This window comes from Strix uralensis, chromosome 1 (genome assembly GCF_047716275.1).
Source record: "Strix uralensis isolate ZFMK-TIS-50842 chromosome 1, bStrUra1, whole genome shotgun sequence".
Taxonomy (NCBI): Eukaryota; Metazoa; Chordata; class Aves; order Strigiformes; family Strigidae; genus Strix; species Strix uralensis.
Window position 1 is genome coordinate 123107179 of NC_133972.1, and position 20727 is coordinate 123127905.

Genomic DNA, 20727 nt, shown 5'->3' on the forward strand with positions numbered 1-20727 from the left:
GGTCAAGATTTGTCAGCTTTTATACAGCTTCTTGTTTTATCTCCAACACTAGTAGAATACAGTGTATACTATTTGCAGCTGCTGTTTAATTGTGCATAAAAGTTCACAAATAATTTTTTTTAAAAGTGGCAATAGAGTCCAGTTGCTTATTTGATGTATTAATGAGTTTCTAGTCAATTGGAAATCTGAATTCATATGAACTTTATCAAGATTTTGAGTTTAGGTTGTATCATGAAGTGTTGTCAGATCTTTTACTAAAATCCAAACATCATATGTGTTTACATTTTAAAGATATGCTTTCTGAACATTAAGACTGATATTGCAGTATCACAAGGAATATATTTATGTTAGTAGATGAAATTATATTAGGTTATTAGATGGCTTCAAGTTAGAAAATATTTGGTGCTATGTTTTCTGCTTAGAGGCTACACTTACTTTCCTGGAAAAAAATCAGTTTAGCTTCTTGTTATTCCTTATGTATAATTCACCAATTAAGTAGTTATTTCATTTTTAATCCAAAAGGATCAAATGATCTCTTGCTGTTATTGTTAACTTAACCTGGTATATCGTGAGTTGCTTCCACATTCTGAAATCTTAAACTGATCAGTTAATTTTCTAGATGATGGATATTAGCAGTGATGTGACTGAGCACATATGGAATGGTTTAATTATTGTTTGTTGGAATCTTTCTACAATTACCACATTGTAGATACAGCACTCTTACATAGGAGGTCTTGTTCTCCTTGGTGCATCTGAATACCTGAGGTTTAGTATTTCAGACTTGGTAATCAGCTGACAATGAACGCCTTATTTTGTATCCCACTTCAGCACTGGAGCTAATGACTTGTAAATGCTAGGTCAGAGACTGTTCATTATGCAGAGTGCCTTCATAGCCAAAAATGTCTGTCATGTTTATCAGGTGTACTGAAATGCTAAAAAAACCCCAACAACCTAGTTCCTTCTGTCATTTTATAGTCTTATGTGACATTTTACAGAGTTTAGGTGGAAGGCATGGAGTATTAGTGTATGCTAATGTTTTGGGTTTTTTTTTTTACAAATAACTTAATGCCATATAATGACTTAAACGTAGTTTGAGAAAATATTTTAAAATTTGATATCTTAGGCTTTCTGTAAGTTGCATAAACTGTAAAAAAAAAAAAAAATTTTTTATGCCATAAATATCAGAAAAATACAGGCTGCTTTTGTCAGACTTCAGAGTTTTTCCATGGCCTGGCTGTACTTGGTTAATGAACTGAGGTAACAGAACTTTAACACTTTGTCCTCCCCAAGTGAAAGTACATGTGTTAAATGGTCCCTCATGCTGTTTGCATGTAACTGTTTTATATGTTGTATATGCAGCTGAAAAGGACAATACTGGTCTGGATGGTAGTAGAGAAAAATAAAATATCTGTACTTGAATTTTAGAATTAATAAAATATGTCTGTGATTGTACATTGTGGAAGCTTCAGGCTGTCCCATTCACTTTATGACCTGTGATTGTTAATTTCTTTTATTAATTGAATACCAACAACATGAAAATCTGTTTGACTAATGTATCTTAAAGGGATAGTGCCAATTTAAAAGTATGTCTGCCTAAAAGAATTGTATCAACAAGTTAGCAAATGTGTATGATTAGCAGCTTTTTGTGAGCCAATTTCATGGCTTCCTCACTGAAAACAAACACCCGCTTTCATGGGATATACAAAGGATGCCATGGTAAAAAGAAGAGCTGGGAATGAATTCTCAGAAGTTAGTCATTGTCATGTTATATAGATTCAGCTGCTTAGCTTTCAGTGAAAGTTAATTTCCTTGTAGAAAAAAATTGTGTGCTTGTTGCTTATACCTTGTCTGCATCTTGAAGAGGTGTTGTGATCTGATAATAAAAGTGAAGGGGAATTAAAATAGGGAGGTTAATGTTATTGCTTTTCCTTACCTCTTTTGAGGAGGAAATGTTATTTGTTAATTAAATAGTCCTGGCTTTTAGAGAAGGTATTTTCTCCAAGATAATCTATTTCTGAGTTTTTTGGGAAGAGAGTTCTTTTCTCTGTATAGAACATGGATTTCCATAATATGAATAGACTCAGAATTGCCTCTTGACAAACTAAACCTCTAATGGATCTAAAGGTTTGTCAGAGCTTTACAAACCTAATGTGGTTTGCCACACTGCAAGATGCCATCACTGCTAAGACAAGACCAAAATGACTTAATTGTGAAAGCCCCCAATTAGCTTTCCAACAGCTCTGCAATACAGTATAATAGAAGTGCTTGAGCTTATGTTCCCTGTAATTGTTGTTTGAATACTGTTAGCTTTTATGCCTTGACTGTCATCAACTGTAATTTTTGTCAGGAGCAAAAATCAAGTTTATCAACAGAAGCTCAGCTGTACTATGAATTAGAAACTAGCTGCTCCTTTCCTAACTCAGACATTTCTAAATTACCATTCATCAGAAACACTTGCTTCATTTATCTTCAACTTAATATTTGTGCTGATGATAATCACATTTCCCAAGAATATAAAAGAAACATGCAGAAAGAATTCTCTAGTGAAAAACAAAAAACTGTAACTTAAAGCTAGGACTAATTTTTCCTCTGTTTGATTTTAGGGATGCAGAGAGGCTTGAAGAGTTTTATACCAAGAACCAACAGCTCAGAGAACAGCAAAAAGCACTTCATGACACTATCAAGGTTTTAGAAGACAGGTGAAGTAGTATCTTTTAGCTTTTGGGTTTGTTATGTTTTGCTTTTACAGAGTAGCTCTGGATATTTTGCAAGTTGGGTTGTGGGGTTTTTTTTTTGTAAACCAGACCTTTTCTAATACAATCCAAATAGTGTGTTTTAAAGAAAAGTGTAGAATTTAGATTTTTTTGCTGACAATTTTTTGTTATTTTGTTATTTTCAACATGCTTAGCTTGCTTCATTCAGTTAAGGTAAATAGAAGTTAAATAGATCAGCTTGGGAGGCAGACAGCCATTTTAAAGTACATTCTTTTCCATCCATTTCTGTAGAGGTAAATTTTAGTATTGATTGAGATGTAATAAAAATACAAAACCCAACGGTAAATACTATATTATATACTTTGAAACTCATGAAATAACTCACTAGGAAATCTTTCAGATTTGAGGGGGTCTTTTTTACCAGTTTTCTGTTTTATCTAAATTTAATCACAGGTTCTGTCTTTTGCCTTCTTTTGGACTTAGGCATTCTGATCACCTTTTGACCTGATCTGCCCTTTCCCTCATTTGTTCCTGTTTAATCTGGTATAGCAAAACAAAACCAATAGACATGAAATTACAGTGCATTTTTTGTCTTTAAAAATGACCCCTGTTTTGGAAAGCTATGTTAAATTTGCTGCTAATGGGCTCTCAGCAGCTTTCTGGGAACAGGAGATCATTACATAGTAAATAATTTTCCCATGTTCCTGTGTTACCTCAAATCTTAAAGTTATGACACTCAAATTTTGCTTTCAACTCTGTTTCTCTGTGAAAGGCACTAGGAATAAATTTGTAACTGTGCAGGTAATAAACTTTCACACCACATAGATGGAAACACATTTGCAGAGTGGATGAAATTTTTCTAATCCCTTAGCAGATGAAGTGCTCAGATTGCGGAAAACAAAGAGAGTATTTAAAGTAGTTTAATACATGAAGATGATAATACTGTGTTTATTACACAGTCAGATAAGCTAGTATGAGAGGCATTTCAGTATTTTACTCTGTCCATAATTCCACGATGTTAAAATACCCATAAACCAAGATGGCTTTTACTTACAATATTCAACTGTGGAATTGGAAACTTAGGTGGTTTGTTTGTTTTTAATACTTCATGTGCTAGCAGCAGCAGTGCAGAACTCTTAGCTATTTAGCAGGCAGAAGAGGGCCTGGGTTTCGCTTTGGTAATACGATTGACTTTTTGTTATGTACCAGAAATAAATACACTTCAGTTATCGCCTGTAAAATGAACACACACTTCACTGCATGAATGAATGTGCCAAGTAAGTTGGAGTGATCATAACAAGTCCTTTTCTGGTAGCGGATATCCGTTAAACAGCTCATCTAAACCATTAGAGACAGCGGAGGCAATGCCTCACATGGACTTCTGAATCCACTTCTAATTAATGGTGTCTGAAGATAAAGGATTTCACATTTGCTTGGCATTTGTTACAGAGTGAACTTACTGTTTGTCCTTCTTATTTGATTACTTTGCTTAATGACAATGATAAATCCTTCTTAGATGAAGTAGTAGTTATATTTACTGAAATTTGCTTATTTGTATTTGCTTGAATGAACGTTACTTATAATGAATGGTAATTTATATCTGACTGTTCTTAGTAGGACACCTCACAAAGGCTTTCAGTGGCAAGGTGTAGCATGCTCCACTTTATTTAATAAAAGTAGTGCATGTTGCTTTAGAAGTCTCCCATACGTACAGTCATTTATGCAAACACTAGTACATGTAGTATTAGGTCATTCAGAAATCTCAAAATATTGCTATGTCAACATAAAAAAACCACAGTGCTTAGTGGTGTTCTGCATAGTTGTCAGAAATGTTCTGTTTTCCATTGTTCAAAAGGCCAGTTAAGTGTGGATATCTGCTTCATGTATGGCAATATTTTCTTAACAGAGGGACTTTTTTCTTTTAATTTTATTGTAGATTAAGAGCAGGATTATGTGATCGTTGTGCTGTAACCGAAGAACATATGAGAAAGAAGCAGCAAGAGTTTGAAAATATCCGGCAGCAGAATCTTAAACTTATCACTGAGCTTAGTGAGTTTTATCCATGAGTATGAAGACAAAACATACTATTTTGTAAATTAGTTCTTCATGAATTCCTGAAACTTGATATAATTTATATATTATGGTGTGTTTAGTAAGCCCAAGATGTTCAGTCAGGGGATGCTTAACTACAGTCTGAAAATATGTAACGTACCAATTACTAAGTCATTTGATCCACCTTCTTAGATTGGAGTGCTGATACTGAAAGTGAACTGACGTGGAAAATCTTACAATGTAAGGTAGCTACTTTAGATAAAACGTGTCTGCTTCTGTTTATTCCTACAGCTAAGGCATAGAATGACTAATTGCCAGCTTTCCTAAGGAAACCCTGACTTTAAAAGTAATCGGTGATCACAAAGTAGCAAGTTCAAACAGAAGTTCCCTGGGTTCAGCTTGTGTCCTGTAGTTGGTCTTGGAGTTTAACTGCAGTAATCTCATAACCTTCACATAACCCTCTGAAGCCACAGAAGAATTGCATTACATCAGGCAGCTCATAGCCAGCTCATTTTGAATTCAGGAAGTAGTACTATGCGACAAGAAAAAATAAACTTTGTTCTAGGTGACATGAAGGCAGGACACAACAAATCTCTTCATAAAGTGCTAAATAATACAGGACAAGATTTTAAAATGTTAGTGGTATCTTTACCATTAATTATTTTGTATCATTTAGTTGTCTTGCTTGATCAAGAACCAGCAGACATTCAGTAAGATTTAAAATACGGGAAATGCCAAACACAAAAGTAGCTTTTCAGTGTTTAATTATTAAATTATAAAAATATTAGATTCTGTGCTAATATAAAATACATCAATTTTTCAAGGACCTTTAATGTTGGCTATTTATATAAAAATACTCTGAATCCTTGAATTTAATGATTAACAACAAATAGGGTACAACCAATCTCTAAATAAAGCTCTGAGCCTTAAAAATTGAGGTGAGCCCTATTAGGTACAAATCTTGGCCACTGTCTGACAGAACAGTAGTCTTCCAGGGGTTTGGGTTGAGATCTATGTGACATTTATGTGTTTCCTGCAACCAGCAAAAAAAGTCAGTCAAGAATAATCCAGAGGTAAAATATATAGCAAAAAAATAAGAACAAGAAAGTAAAAATTGAAGTGAACAGAGAAGTTGGGAGTTATGACTACATCAGTTTGAGACAGTGTGAAAAAAAGGCTAAAGGTGATGCAATAAGCTTTGTGAATTACAGGCAGAATGAATTGGAAGTTAAGAAAAATAAAATTAAAAATTTCTGACTAGTCTCTTACATTCCAAAATATTTGCCTGATTTTTTTTAAGAAATAGGGGTTTTTTTCCATTCTCTCCAATTAGCTGGTTGCTTTGGTGGCTAAGACCACGTTCTAATTACTTTATATTTCATAGGCTGTCTTCAACTGAAGGAAGCAATTTTGTCCATGGAGATGAGTGTGCAATTTATTCATCTTTACAACACAGTCTCACTTGTATGTGTGTGGACAAAAGTAATTAATGATTGTGTAGAACTGATATTAAAATCCAGTAATTGTGACACCTTTGCCTTTTCTAACACATCATTTTACAACTTTTTTTAATGACTAGCTTGAAAATTTGTTTTGGTAAGCCATAGAGAGCGTGTAGGGTATTGCTTTTAGAATTGGTTCTGTTTCCTTAAAGGACCTGACAAAATTAGGTATGATATGATTTTAACATGTGTGCATTGATATTTTTTTTCCTATAAATTGCAGTGAATGAAAAAACCAATTTACAGGATGAAAATAAAAAGATAACTGAACAGTTCCAGCAATTACAGAAGGAGTTGGAGTAAGTTTTGAGGTTTTTTTGGGTATTTCCCACCCCCTTTCCCCCCCATTCCTCAGTAGTAATGCCTGGGAATATAAATATGAGCTTTTAAGTCTTTAAAACTTCAGTTTCCTCTTTTAATAGATTGTGAAAAGATAGTCTACCTCCACTATAACTTAAATATAAAATTAGCATCTTTGTGCTGTGCAGATTTTTTTTCCTTTTTTAACTGTGTGCATTTCTCTTTTTAAACAGAGAGAGAGATAAATTTATCGTAGAAATTCTGTTTGACTTCATGATTGTTCAAGATTATTCTGGTCACAGTGCATAGCAAAACCTTATGTCTCAATTCTTTTATTCCTCTGTTGACTCTTTACCAATTCTGTCCTCATAGATTCTAAGACTTTAGAAAAGTACTTTCTTAGCTAGTCAAAAAGTCCCAGGATCTTACAATAAACTTCTAAAATAAAACTTATGATAATTTTACAATTTTAAAAAGAAAAAAAAAGTAGTAAATTTTGAAAGAAAACCATGAAAATAAAGAGCTACAAATTGTAATCTGATATGATATCAACAATGTGCCATATAATGTTGTGGTTAATATGCAAATATGGTGCACTGTGCAAGGCAGAGGTAGTATTCCTTTCTTGTGTAGCTATGGTCTGACATCATCTGAAACTTATCTCAGTTTTGCCTATCTGTGAACAAGTTGTGCACATGCATGGGGGGAATGGGACAGGATGTGTGGACTTGGTACATAAGGCCTCTTCTGCATATAATTTTTTTTTGTCTTTGTCAGAAAGTAACTTTGGTAGAAGAGCAAAACACCTTTGGGGCTCAAGTTCAAAATGACTGGAGTCCTATTCCTTTGTATTTCTTGGTTTGTCTCCTATTGTTTGCACCTTAATCATCCTTTCTTTTTATGTATGCCTTTCATCTCCTTAGAGTAGCGTATTTTGTGACCCTAGAAGTACTCCTTTTAATACCAAGTCATAACAGATTTCTGTTTCCCAGTGTACAACTGCTTCTCAATAATGGTTCTCCTATGCAGCTTGACAGCAGTTAGGAGGTGACATGAAAAAAATTAACACCAGACAGATCCATCCAAACTTATTAGTTTGATCCTCAGGTTTGCAATTTAGCTTCCGGTAAAAATCTCCAGCCACTGTAGAAAAGTTGAGAATGACTAATGTAACACCAAGTTATTTGCTCTTCATGTTAGGTGGTCGTTTAAATGAGTGCAGAGTTGAGTGAATGAACAGTAATTAACAAGGATGGTCCTGCTGTTTGTAATATAGCCACTGCATCTGGTTGTTTCGGTTTAACTATAGTCATGTTACTTTATTTAGAATTAACAACTTAGATCAATAAAACATCATTACATAGGTGCAAGGTAACATTGTTTCTGGTCTATAACATGAAATTAGATTTTTGCAATATTCTGTATTTTGTTTCTAAGGTTTAATATTGTAGGAAAAAAACCCTAAGAATCCTCTATAAAAGGGAAATCAATGAAATTTGAGAAGAATTGCATTATCTGATCCTTTATCAGATGAGGATTTCATTATCCAAGGATGGAAACAACAAGGAGATCTTTTCTGGTCTCAGAGAAATGTTTCCATGATTCAGAAATTATTTATTGCATATTTATGATCTGTAGTATGTATGACAGCTTCTTCATTTGATAGTTTTTTGTGGTGGTATGTAGGAACTACCTCTTGGTTTGCACATAAGTAAGATACAGAAAAATACATTTATAGTCAGCTAATTTGTCATATAAAGCCACATGTGCCAGTAAATTTGAAGAGAACTCTTAACAGCTAACTTAAATTTGCAAAGTAACTGGATGAATATATTGGTTTACTGTTTGTTTTGTTTGTTTCTTAAGATATTGTTGATAGATGATACAGCTTTCCAGTTATGGTGCTTTCTTTGTAAATGTACTAGAAAAGAGGAATTACAAAATCACACAATAAGATTTGTCAAGAGCATCAGTGCATCAGTGTTTGTCATCAAGCGTTCAAAGTTCCTCATAGTAAAAAAGCCTAACTACAAAAATGCTTTTTGTCTCAAGCCAGGCAGTTTTCTACAGTTTTCCATTAACTTATTTTATATGTGGCTTATTTCAGTGCAAGCAGAAATATATCCATATTTCCTCTTCTTCTCTTAGATCAAAACTTTACATCCTTCTCTTAATAGTTAGGAAATGATCTTTTCACTCACGTTTTCTTTTGAGAGTCATAAGGAAAAGTGCTACTGCAGAAAGATGACCAGCAGGTCGAGTTAGATTTCCTTGTGTTTTTCTTTTACTGCTTCTTCCATTTCTCACTACTACCACCATACAACAGGTAGCAATGCCCTTATTAAGTACTAAACAAACTATTTAAGTTAAAAGAACTGAAATTAATGCTTTTTTGTTACTGTTTCCTTGCTATGTCTAGATAGAGTTTTTGGAGAGAGAAGACACAGTTATTTGTTACACTAATTTTTATATACTGACTCTGCAACATGCTCTTAGTGCTGACGGTGTGAGAGAGAATAAACTTCATAATTCTTGTTGTGTTTTGCATTACTTGTTTTACATGGTTTACATAGCTTTTTACACTCCTCTCTGAAGACCTTTGTGAGGTGAATAAGAGGTTACTTTCAATACTCTGAAGAGTAATTGCTTTGAATATAGTGCTGTTCATTACTGTTTGAAATTGTCCAAAACCTTTTGTTTTGTATTTAAGAGAGTATTCTTGGGGTATGCAGGGACTTCCATACAGGGAGAGAGACACTAGTCCATCCATTTCAGCATTCTTTCATTCAAATAGCACATGCTTTAGAGGACAAGCTAGAAGAAACTCTGCAGTCCCTAGTTTCTTCCAGGGAAAAAATATTCCATAATGCAGTAGTTAAATGTTGACTTCAGATGTGAAAAAGCTAGTGTTGTATGCCATTCTTAGGCTTGGCAGAGCAATTATGAATTTGTTGTTTAGAGGTATCTAAAAACTGGGATCTAGTATTGCTTTTTTACACTGTGATGTTATTGAGATGGCTGTATCTTCTAAGTTGTTGCTTTCTTGAACCATATGATTGTCCTGGTTGCTGAAATGAAAGCTCTTCATCTTGCTGACTTGGGGTTTTATTTTACCGCCTAATTTGGTCTCCAGGGAGCGAAAGCAGCAAGCAGTGGAATTAGAAGAAGGAGTCATTCCAGATTCTCCAGTTCTGACTTCTTCATTTTCTGTGGTTAATCGTATGAGAAGAAAAAAAGAGAATAGGCATATCCGATACACAGAACATACACGCTCAGATTTGGAACTTGCGGAAAGCAACAGTGGTAAGAGTATTGGGGCTTTTAATATATATTTTCAAAGGCTAAAGAAAAAGATGATGTATAAATTTGGCAAAGGGTGAAAACTAAAAAGAAGTCTTGTGGTTTTTTTGGTTTGGCTTTTTTCCATTTATGCTATAAATGGAAAAGTCAGGGGAAAAACGTCTTTAGCAGTAACTGTAATATCAGCAATATGCTCAAAGCTTATCTCAGCCTGCTACTTTTCTTCATCCACGTACACATGCAAATATAATAGTTTTCCAACCCATATCTCTTCTGTAACTGTAAACTAATTAAAAACAATTTTAGGGTTTGACTTGTGCATACAGCTTTGTCACCACCTAGTGGAGGGTGAAATAAATGTTTTGCCACATTCAGCAATTATTCTGCAATTAAAGTAATATTACTGAAACTGATAGATACCTAATTCTAGCACCTACATGATCTTTCTTTTTCTCATCCTGATACAATTGTCTGCATTTGTTTTGTGTCTAAATCCAGAAGTATTATGCACATTTAACTTCCGAACTTTGCTCTGTAATGTCACAGAAGTAGCTCTAATGTATTTTAACTATAAGAAATATTTTTGTGAAATAAGGGACTTTGTGCTTGTATTTTAATGATACACAGGAAATAGGGTAAACAATCCAGGTGCTCTTAATGTGTTAATTTATCTCATGGAATAAAAAAAAGTATTTTTAATATGTGAATACATCTAGATGAGTCTTGACTAAAAGCCTCTTTGCAAGAATTAAAGTAGCACAGCTGTGGGGTCAAGAAGGTGGGTTGGTTATTCACGCCTTTTATTTTGCATATGTAATTTTAGTGCTGTGAATAGTTTCTCCTTTCTAAACATACCTACTTCTCTCCATTTTCTGAATAAAAAAAAGAGCTACTGAATTAAACCAAAGTTAAATATATGAGAAATGATGTAAATATCTATCGCAGTTAATAGCTGTGAAAAGCTGTTGGTGTCCAGTAAAGGACTACATGGCACAAAGTTGGTCATGATGCAAATCTCAGTTTTTTTCACTTTTTCATTATCTTAGCTGATGCAGAAGATTACTCCTTTGGATGGTTTACTCTTTAATAGTTTTGTTGCCATATTAACAGGTCAAATATAGTCTGAATACATACTTTTTTGTGTGGTCAGCATAGAAAGTGATATAATTATGTGTCAGTATTGTTTTATGGCTGACTGGCTGGGTTCGTATTTGTGAGAGAAGGGATTAATATGAAATATTTGTTACTAAATTGTCATAGTGATGCCTCAGATAAAAATCAGATGTGCTTAGATTACTGGATCTACTGACATGTCTAAACTCATGTTCAAGTGTGTCTTAAGATCAAGATCATGGTCTGTATCTATACAAAATTATCACAACAGGATACCTAATTTCACCATGTAAAAATGTTTCTACATCTCCTAGAGTTTGGAAAAATTCCGCTGTATTCCACACAAGTAAACAGTCACCATGAAGAAGAGATACTAGTGGCAGACACCTGTGATCCACAACTGTCCCCTGTACCAAGTAAGTGTATTAATAGACTTAGTTCTAATTCCATTCAAAATGAAGCAAAAATATTGTAAAACTTGAGGGTTCATCTCTAAACAAAGGAGGCAAAGAAAGGATATTATGTTTAATAACAGAATTGCTGCTGAAATGCCTATCTTGCAATGCCTGTCTGTATGCCACTGGATGCCTGATCTAGTGACACAGCATCAGGGCCTAGAGTCAAGAAAGAGAAGGAAGCTCAGGGCAGCTCCTACTGCAGGTATCCTGCAGTTTAGGCAACTTATCCAATTGTCTTACGTCTGATTTTCCAACTGTACAGGAGATAAAAATATTCTGAGAATTGTTCTTACTGTCTGACATGAATATGTAACATTTAGAAGTGCTTCTGTTAATTATTCCCTTTTTTGTAATTGTGAATTGGTTCAAGTCTTTAAGTCCTTCATAAACAGTTCTTTGACAAAAACTTTCTGTCTCTAATTTTTTTCTGTGAAGTATTTAACTATAAATGACTGCAAGAATCAGCATTTTGGAATCGTTCATGCAAGTCAGAGTTGTGGTAGTTGTAGTTCTTGTACTTTCCCATCATGTTACCTTGTCCCAGTTTAATAAACTGAGTAATGTTAAACCCCTGAAAGAAGGGAAACTCATCTATTTGTTTTCCTAATAAAAACACAGGAAGAATAACTATAAGTGTCACCTAGGAAATATGCAGCACAAAGCATTTCACTATAAATATACATTATCACTGTTCTACATGCTTTTCTCATACTATTCATGCCATGGACTGAGAGTTTGAAAAGCAACTTTTACATTTACTTGTCTTTATATTTTAATTTGGAAGCTGTATTCAAATTGGAAACACTTTTTTGTAATGATAAAGCAGTTTGCTCTCATCAGAAATTCTTCTTTTGCCCCCCTTCTCCACTTACCACTTCCAGATAGGATTTTTATCTGACACAGGTCAAATTATTTCCATAATTACCAATTTTAATTGGTGATCTTTTTAGTTCTGTGTTTGTACCATCTGTGTGAGTGCAGTAAGATACTATAATGTATATGTAACTTATTGTGAGCTTCTTTCTACTCATAAAGATAAACCAAGGATGGGAGGCTATCCTGTTCCAAAGCCATCTTTTAACTTGGCTGCAGTCGTGGCAGAAACACTTGGACTTGCTGTTCAAGAGGAAACTGTAAGTAGTATTCCCAAATTTGTTACATAATCAGCTTTTTGTGTCAGTTGCTTCTGGAAACAGTATTTTCCTCTTTTGCATTGAAATTCTGCAAAAGTATTCTGAGATCCAGTAAGCTCCCTTTGGTTTGCTTTTGCTGACTCATAGAATTGATCTAACAAGAAGAGCTATAACTGTGCTGACCTGTCTGGGGGTTGGGGAGGAGGGTAGGGGCACGGTTCCTGCTGTATACAACTGTCAAGTTTGACTAAGACAGCGGAATAGATCCTTGGATCTGCCAAACTCCTTTTGAGCAGGAATCAAGTCTAGGACACTAAAAAATATTATTTGGTGATGAGACTGGTGATTCGGGTGAGATTATTTGATGTTTTGCTTGGAAACTACAGTGAAAATGGTAGTATACAGACTATTTTTTGTGGGCATGCATTTTGAATGATGAAAATTCTTAATTTCCATAAGATTTCTTTAAAGTTGCTGGTCAATTTCATCTCTCTTTTAATTTTTGTTATTTTTTAGCGTTTTGAATGCTTCAATTTGGATGGGTCTTCAGAGTATTAATGTGCAAATGTACATATTTCTAATTTTTAGTTCTAATAGCTTCTCACACTTTCTTTCTTTGTTTTCCTTCACCATTTGCAAGGAGTCCCAGAGTGTACTGAGTCCTCCCCGTACTAATACTGTTATGAGCCAGGCCCCAGAGAGCATGCAGTCTGAAGACTCAAGAAAACATCTAGCTTCTGAATCAAGAAATGATGACAACAATTTAGGGTGTGTTTCCACTTGGTTATAAAAATATTATTTTAAGCAGGCTTATATGAAGTTCTGGTTTTAGTAGGATTTAAAACCTTACAGCAGTTTGCTTTGAAAGTGTGGGCATGGAAATAGATATTTTCATATTATGCAGGATTCTTTCAAGTAAATAACATTAGAAGCAAAGGAACTGATAGAGTGCAAAACTGGATTTTTACTTAATTTTCAAATTTCTTATTTGGGCTTTCTATGTACACTGTCCCTCCCTCACTGACTTAATGTTATTGCAAGGTATCTACTGAGGCCCATAAACCTGGGGGTAAGGGGCCTGGAGCTGGGGTAGGAAAATGAGCGTAAAACTTTTCTGCTGACTAGATGTCATACTGGTTGACTGTTGCCCTTCCCACGCTCTTCAGGATGTTGTGGTCTAAACTGAGACTTTTTTTAGCCCCTATTTGTCATCTTAAATGTATGTTTATTGATGACAAGTGAAAAACAGAGTACCTGAAAGAAGCTTGCACATTTTTCCCCTCACTTGCTTTCCTTTGTTTAACTTTGAGAATCTGTTACTGTGGTTATAAGATCTATACAAGAACCTAGATAGACTGCTATCACTTTCTTCCATTTCACTGTGTTGAAACGTAGGGAGTCCTTCGGTAGAAGAGATTCCTAGGTAAGCTTAATTCTCTCCTTGGCTCTCAATTGAATGTAGAACAGAATTTCACACCATACTAAAATGAAGAACGAGGTCTGTGTTTTGCCTTTTACATCTCTAAGTGCAACAGTACTTACTCCTAGACCAAAAATTTTCCTTTTTCTTTTTTTCCTTCTGTTTTCAGTTAATACTAGCAACTCTGACAGCTTTAAAGCAGACCACTGATATGAAACTTACAGTTCTTGTATATCCCTTTCTCTCCTCCCAGCCCCCTGTGTACACTAGAAAAATATCTCATCTCATTGTATTCAGTCTTTCAGATCCATCTCAGAACACTCCACCACATGTCGACTGGGATTCTCAGGTAGCTTCTCCTGTTTTTGGAGCTTCTAGCAGTATGAAGAACAACTCAAGTACAAGTCATGCCCCTTGTATTTTAGATTCAGGATTGAAGCCTAATCTCAAAACCAACCTCTTCAACAATCCTTCCAGTTCCAGATCTCATAAAAGTAGATCAAAATCTGAAGATGTTGCTTTTGTGGCACCCCTGAATCTTGGAACGGAAATCAACTCTGTTATCAGCCAGACCTCTATCAATAGGCAAATGGTTGTGAAAAAGAATACTAATGAGGCTGTAACCTGTGTTGGAAACGCTTGTGCAGCTAAAAATGAGGTGATCAAGAGTGACTTCCTTCTCGTACACCAGAAGCAGCTAGAAGGCAGGTGTGCTAAGAGAAAGAAAGCTGACGATGAGCATGCAATTAGCTGTGAGAAAACATCCTTCAACAAAGAGAACTCTCTGCCCTTTCGGTCCGACGTTCAGCATATTAACGGGGAGCATACAGTTGATAAGCCCTTGGATCTGTCAGATCGCTTCTCTGGAGTTCGTTGTCAAGAGAAAAAACAAGGAAGTGAGGAGACCTGTAAAAATAGACTGAAACAGGTGACTCTGCGTGACATTTTTTCACAGCTAGGGAAGCCCATTCCTGAAGGTTCATCATCCATTCAGAATGCCAACAATGAGAGCTGTTTGTTTGGCAGAGATTTACAAGAGGAATCCTATGTACAAGAGGCAATGCTGGGAAAAACATTCCCAGATAAGAAAAACCAGATCCAAATGAAAGAAGAAGTTCCTCCCTTCAAAATTGCACCGCTGCCAAGTTCTGCAGAGACAGAGCAACTTTTTAATGATGTGAAGGTATTCTTTTCTGACTTTTTTTTCTTCTCCTTTGAAATACTGTATTTGAGTTTTGGGAAATAGTAAAATTGCAATATGTTGTTAGGTTGCCAGTGGCCATGTACCAAATAGAAAGAAAACAAGGACAGGACATGGAGAGTCTGAACCAGCATCTGTACTTCAACCAAACCCTTGTAGACTATCAAAAAATAAAGCACTGCAAAATGAGCAAGGTAACTTGATGAAAATGTTCCATTTATTGCCCCCCTGCCCCCGCTAGCCTGTGCTAAGGTTGAATATAATTTTTCATATCTTCTTTTCTCCCACTTTAATCACTTTCTCTGTTCTGCTTCTAACTCAGTCTCATTCTATTCAGGACTTCTCAAGATCACCCCACACATTCTGAATCTGTATCTTCCTGGCATTCTTTTGCCACTATATAATAAATATATCATTGGCATTCAGCTGTAAACTCAACAGACTGGGAATCTCATTCTTTCTCATTTATTTAGCATTGTTTACTGTAGTGTGAGAATAACAGATACTACAATAAAGTCTCAGGAAGTTTGAGTTTTAAACTATCAACTGCTTGAAAACTGTACTTAAGTGTAAGAAGAAGCCATTTTGTTAATATTTTTTGTTATTCCTGATGAGCTATTAGAAACTTGTACCTTTAATATGAATGAACAGATGCTGCCAAATACTATTCCTAGAAGTTGTGCAGCTCCTTAGCTGAGCTGTTATGTTGCATACTTTATTTAGAAATACTCGCATTATGAATTTTTTAAAAATCTGTCAGTAGTTCGTGTGGCCACGTAGCTCAGAATCTAAACCTCTACGTCACAGATATATCAAGAGCCATCTCTGGAACAGACATGTTTGTACTCTTTTGTATTCTAAGACCTGGCTTTTGTATTCTTATTGATACATTGTCTTCTATCCAGTATTAATACTACTCTGTACTGTGTAAGATTTTACCTGCAAGAGTATTTTATATATTTCATAGCTCATACAAACACAAAGGAGTGGTGTGCTCCCTGAATATGACAAAAAACTTAAAAGATCTATTTCTAACTCTTCAGACAAAATATGATTTACACCAAATGAGCATGTTTATTGTTTGAGAAAAATCAGTCCCTAAACCCAAAGATGAATTGATAAAAGCGAAGCTGACTTATAATTTACACACTATAAGATGCTGTTGGCGGAATTTGATTCTGATTATTTGTCTCTTTTTCTCGTATTCTCTGCATCCAGACCTGAAAGATAAAGCTTCTTTAGAAAACCTCCAGTGGAGCATAGACCCAGGAGCTGACCTTTCACAGTACAAAATGGACATTACTGTGATTGATACAAAGGTAAACTTGTATAACATGTTCTGCATGTTCTGTGATATTGAAAAAAGCCTATAAAAGAAGTATCATGAACTTTATTCTGAGCAGACCAAAACCACTTTCTAACAAACATCTAAATTCAGCTCATTTGATATTTGTTTGCACTCCTGAAATGTTTGTTTATGCATAGTATGCTACAGTTATCCTAAAACACTTCCACTGTCTAGTTGCATTTCATAAACTCAGCCAGGTGGCTACTCAGTATGAAACTGTTGTGTTTTGAGGTGCATTTGGGTTTCTTTTAAGATAAAAAAAATGTTCGAAATCTCATAATTTTTCCTGTGAAAATGATCATTGTGATATCTCTTCATGTTAAGTAATAGAAAATGTGCAGATAATGACTATTATCTTTGAGTTGGGTGCAGGTTGGTTATTAGGATCTCTGAGAATTTTCCTGAAGTCTATTTGTTTTGTCTCACTTAAAGCTATCTTAAAATCTATTAATTTGACTAGTTTTTAATTTCTGTATGTTTCATTGTTGCTTTTTATCTTTCTAGAATTTAACATGAAAACTCTTGCCCATCAAGTAATATAATCCACCAGATAAATACTTCACATGTGAATTTCAGAACATGTTATTCTCTTACCTAGATTTTATATATTTATCAGGCAGACGTTACTGCAGGAAAAAAAAAAAAAATCACAGAAAGTGTCCAAAAAGATTCCAGTAACTGTTGTGAAAGTGTTTGTTACACAGCAATGATGCTGACTACACCAGTTGCTTCTGAGTGCAATTATCATGTTTGCTTTTTTTATTTAGGGTGGTTCTCAGTCAAGAGTCGGAGGGGAAGTTGTTGATATGGATTATACATATGTTAGTGAAAGTTTGCTATTAAAAATGAAAAATCAAGAGCAAAACCAGGAAAGCAGTCCAAGTAAGACTTTTTTTTTTCTTTGGTTTGCTTTTTTTGGAGGAGGAGGAAGAAAGAGTGAAGTGTTTGTTTTGTTTTGTTTTCCCCTGTATGAATAGATAGTAGAAAGTGGTTTGCAGTAAAAAAAAATTGATCTATATTTGTAGGTTACAAAGATCAGCCTCTTCCTAGTAGAATCAGTGGTGGTGGTTGAGGTTTTTTTAACTTAAGAAAATTAAGGATTTGTGCTGAGATAGAGCCAGTAGTTATGTTTTTACAGTGCTTGAAGAGTTAAATACTTAACCATATAGTAGGTCTGATCTCACCTGCAACAATCACTCTTACAACAAACAGCTTTGGAACTTTGCTATATAATCATATCAGACTTTCTATGGGAAGACTAATTTCATTTTTAATGACATATAAATAGAACTAGTATATTTAAAATAAATCCAAATGTGTTTGTATTACATTTAATGTATGGTATGTGGTGAATCATGGCTGCAGGGCAGTGACTTTTTAATGGTGTGTTTTGTTTTTTTCAAGTTGTTGCAACTTGATCACACACATTTCCGTAGTTTATCTCCTACCCACAGAAAGTATTTCCTTCTGCTTGGATAACTCCATTAATTACAAGAACAAAAATTTCATGTATTCAGTATTAAGGTTAAAGGTACATCAAAGTGATTTAGCAATTAATCAAATTTTAGAATTGGGATCAAGGTGTCTTTATGAAAAATAAATGAGCATTGGCCACCTTTGAAAGACTGACAGAGAAGTTGCAGAAAGAGTAAGTGTACAGCTGATATTGAGATAGTCAGTACTGGAGCAAGAAATAAATGTTAGTTCTTTTGATACATGTTCAGTCAAAATGAACTTTCTTGACTTAAAGTGTTGAGAGACTGATTTGGATGTTCATTATGCTTTTTATAATAGGAGGAGAAAAAAAAATTAATGATACCTTAACAGAGATGTTTGATCGGACAACCCATGAAGAATATGAATCCTGCCTACCAGAAGATAGTCCTTCTGCATGTGATGAAAAAGAAACTCTTCACGATGAAGAGCAGGATAAGGGAATAACAGCAGCAAGCAAGAAACTAAAGAGTGGGATATAATTTGTCTTTATTAGCCTGGTTAAACTACAAGAGTTGATTTGAAATCAGGCTCTGTTCTCTAGGAACAAATATGCCAAATAAACATCAGTTCATTTTTCATAAATTCATGGGAAAATGTATTCATTGCAAGGACGTAACATAAACCAATATGAAAATTATTTTGGTAGTTCATTTGTATAGCCATCACACAAATATGGGATGTGTAATAAAAGTTGGCGTAGGGACTGTACAGCAAAGTGTGACTCTAACAGGAAACACCAGTTTTTAGCTGCAGATTACTTACTTCCTTTCTTCTCCCTGTCCTAGGTTTGTTCTGTTGAAGATTTTGCAGTATTTTGTACTTTAAGCATCTTTTCCTTTGCTATTCAGCTTATCTTTTGTACTTGTCTTGCTGTTTTCCTTCTACTGCAGTAATGCTTTTTGATCACTGGTTCAATCAATTCTATATTATTTTTAGTATCTGTTTGAATCGGTTGTCTCAGACTGAATATACATGGCACTTTTGTATTTCTTAATAGCTGACTAATAATTTTACAGACGTTTTTTCAGAGAGTCTGTTAACCTTATATGACATGTAATTTTTTGTTTTGCATGTATATTTACAGAACATGAGGATAAACAAGATAAAGCCAAGCAGAAAGCTTTTGTGGAGCCATATTTCAAAAGTGATGAAAGGTAATTTAGTTTGTTCTGTATAAGCATTTTAAGACTCTTTATATCCTCCCTGTAGGCAACTTGCTCTTCCATAGAATAAAGGTGTTTGTGCATAACGTACTAGCAGCTGAAGATGCCCGGGGGGGGAAATAAACATATTGAGATGCCTGTCTGTCACATTTGCTGAAAATAAGGGATTGCCTCATCTGCTTTTTATAATTTTATCAAATGCAATATTTTGTAATCCATGTTGTTTCTTATAGGCATGTGGTCATGCATGAATGTACAACTAAAAACATTTCCTTCTCTGGCATTTTTGCCCCTTTAGGCAATAAATAAGTAATGTTTAACAACTGTACCTCTTAGTGCTTCCCCTATTGCCTTTCTGTATAATCATCATTGGTAGTCTGAATCTTCATTTCATAATGACACCAATCCTTTCAGTTAAAGAGTTGTTAGCTTATTTTTTACCTCAGCATATGTTTTCTTTGTAGATGAAAACTTGTTTAGTTTTTAGTGAGCAGATAAGTTGAAAAGAATCTGTTCTGTTCTTGAACCCTGACATACATTCCTCTTGCAGAAATTGGTGCAAGCACAACTGTGTCCTTGGACAAAACAAATATTCTGCAGAAGATCCATATTTGAGTAATTTTGATCTAATAATGACTTTCACACTATGAAAAGCCATAATAGTGAGACTCCCATCTCTGGTTATGTAAAAGATCATATTACATTTTAAAAATCCCGGAACTATTTTAGTTATAAAATTGTCCTATTCAGCTATGAAATGCAGGTATAATTGGGTTTTGCAGGCATTTTCTGATATTTTTTCTTTTCTTGATACTCTCCTTCATTGTGTTCTAAAAACTGGAAATTTCTAGACATGTAGAAGAAATATGTACTATTGTGTGAAAACATTTTTGTTTTTTAGAAAGAATACTGTGTTAGATTTTCCTCATATTGAGGTTATTCGAAAAAAAGAAGAAAGAAGAAAATTGCCTGGCCATACTTGTAAGGAATGTGAGATAGTAAGTAATGCTTTAAAATATGGTTAGTTTTTTATTCTCCTAGCTCTGCTAGTATCTAAGTGCTAAAGTGCTGTTGAAATCATGAATCTGGTTGCATCACCATTAGTACCTACAGTAGCAGAGAAGTGTTTACCAAAGCTGTTTTACCAAGTTTTGGGTTGGTTGGTTTAACTGTAGTAACTGCATATAACTTAGAAAGTCTCTTTTTAGTGTGTCTGTATGATAGAAACTTCTTACATCATGGTTCCAGTAAGATTTTTGTTAATAAAAAAATACATTAGCTAGTGAAAGAATGATTACAAGTTTCTAAACTTCAGCTCAAAAGCTCTACTGAAATTTACAGGTACTGGAATAAGTAAGTTCTATGTCCTGTTGTACCTATATGTAGATATATCTTGATTTGGGGCTTTTCTGTTTGTTTTTTGGGGTGTCTGCGTTTTCAGATAATTACACCAGCATAGGTGCCTATGTGTATATATGTGCAAATGCCTGTAAAAATATTTACATCAGGTTTAAAAGTATGAAATT

At 34.6% G+C, this 20727-nt stretch overlaps 1 protein-coding gene across 9 annotated transcripts in view; it reads left to right on the forward strand.

Moving 5' to 3' along the window:
• The window catches only part of RBBP8 (RB binding protein 8, endonuclease), a 44035-nt gene that overhangs the window by 16217 nt on the left and 7091 nt on the right, over positions 1–20727 (forward strand). For 8 of the 9 annotated variants that reach the window (XM_074879467.1, XM_074879418.1, XM_074879448.1 and 5 more), the window contains 14 exons: positions 2604–2699; positions 4651–4763; positions 6492–6567; positions 9702–9871; positions 11296–11397; positions 12475–12572; positions 13213–13340; positions 14290–15175; positions 15261–15387; positions 16412–16512; positions 17309–17423; positions 18336–18506; positions 19123–19192; positions 20103–20199. In XM_074879467.1, the coding sequence (XP_074735568.1) occupies positions 2604–2699; positions 4651–4763; positions 6492–6567; positions 9702–9871; positions 11296–11397; positions 12475–12572; positions 13213–13340; positions 14290–15175; positions 15261–15387; positions 16412–16512; positions 17309–17423; positions 18336–18506; positions 19123–19192; positions 20103–20199 (2350 nt within the window). The remainder of the gene's footprint in view (positions 1–2603; positions 2700–4650; positions 4764–6491; positions 6568–9701; positions 9872–11295; positions 11398–12474; positions 12573–13212; positions 13341–14289; positions 15176–15260; positions 15388–16411; positions 16513–17308; positions 17424–18335; positions 18507–19122; positions 19193–20102; positions 20200–20727) is intronic. The other variant, XM_074879476.1, reaches the window with a different exon arrangement.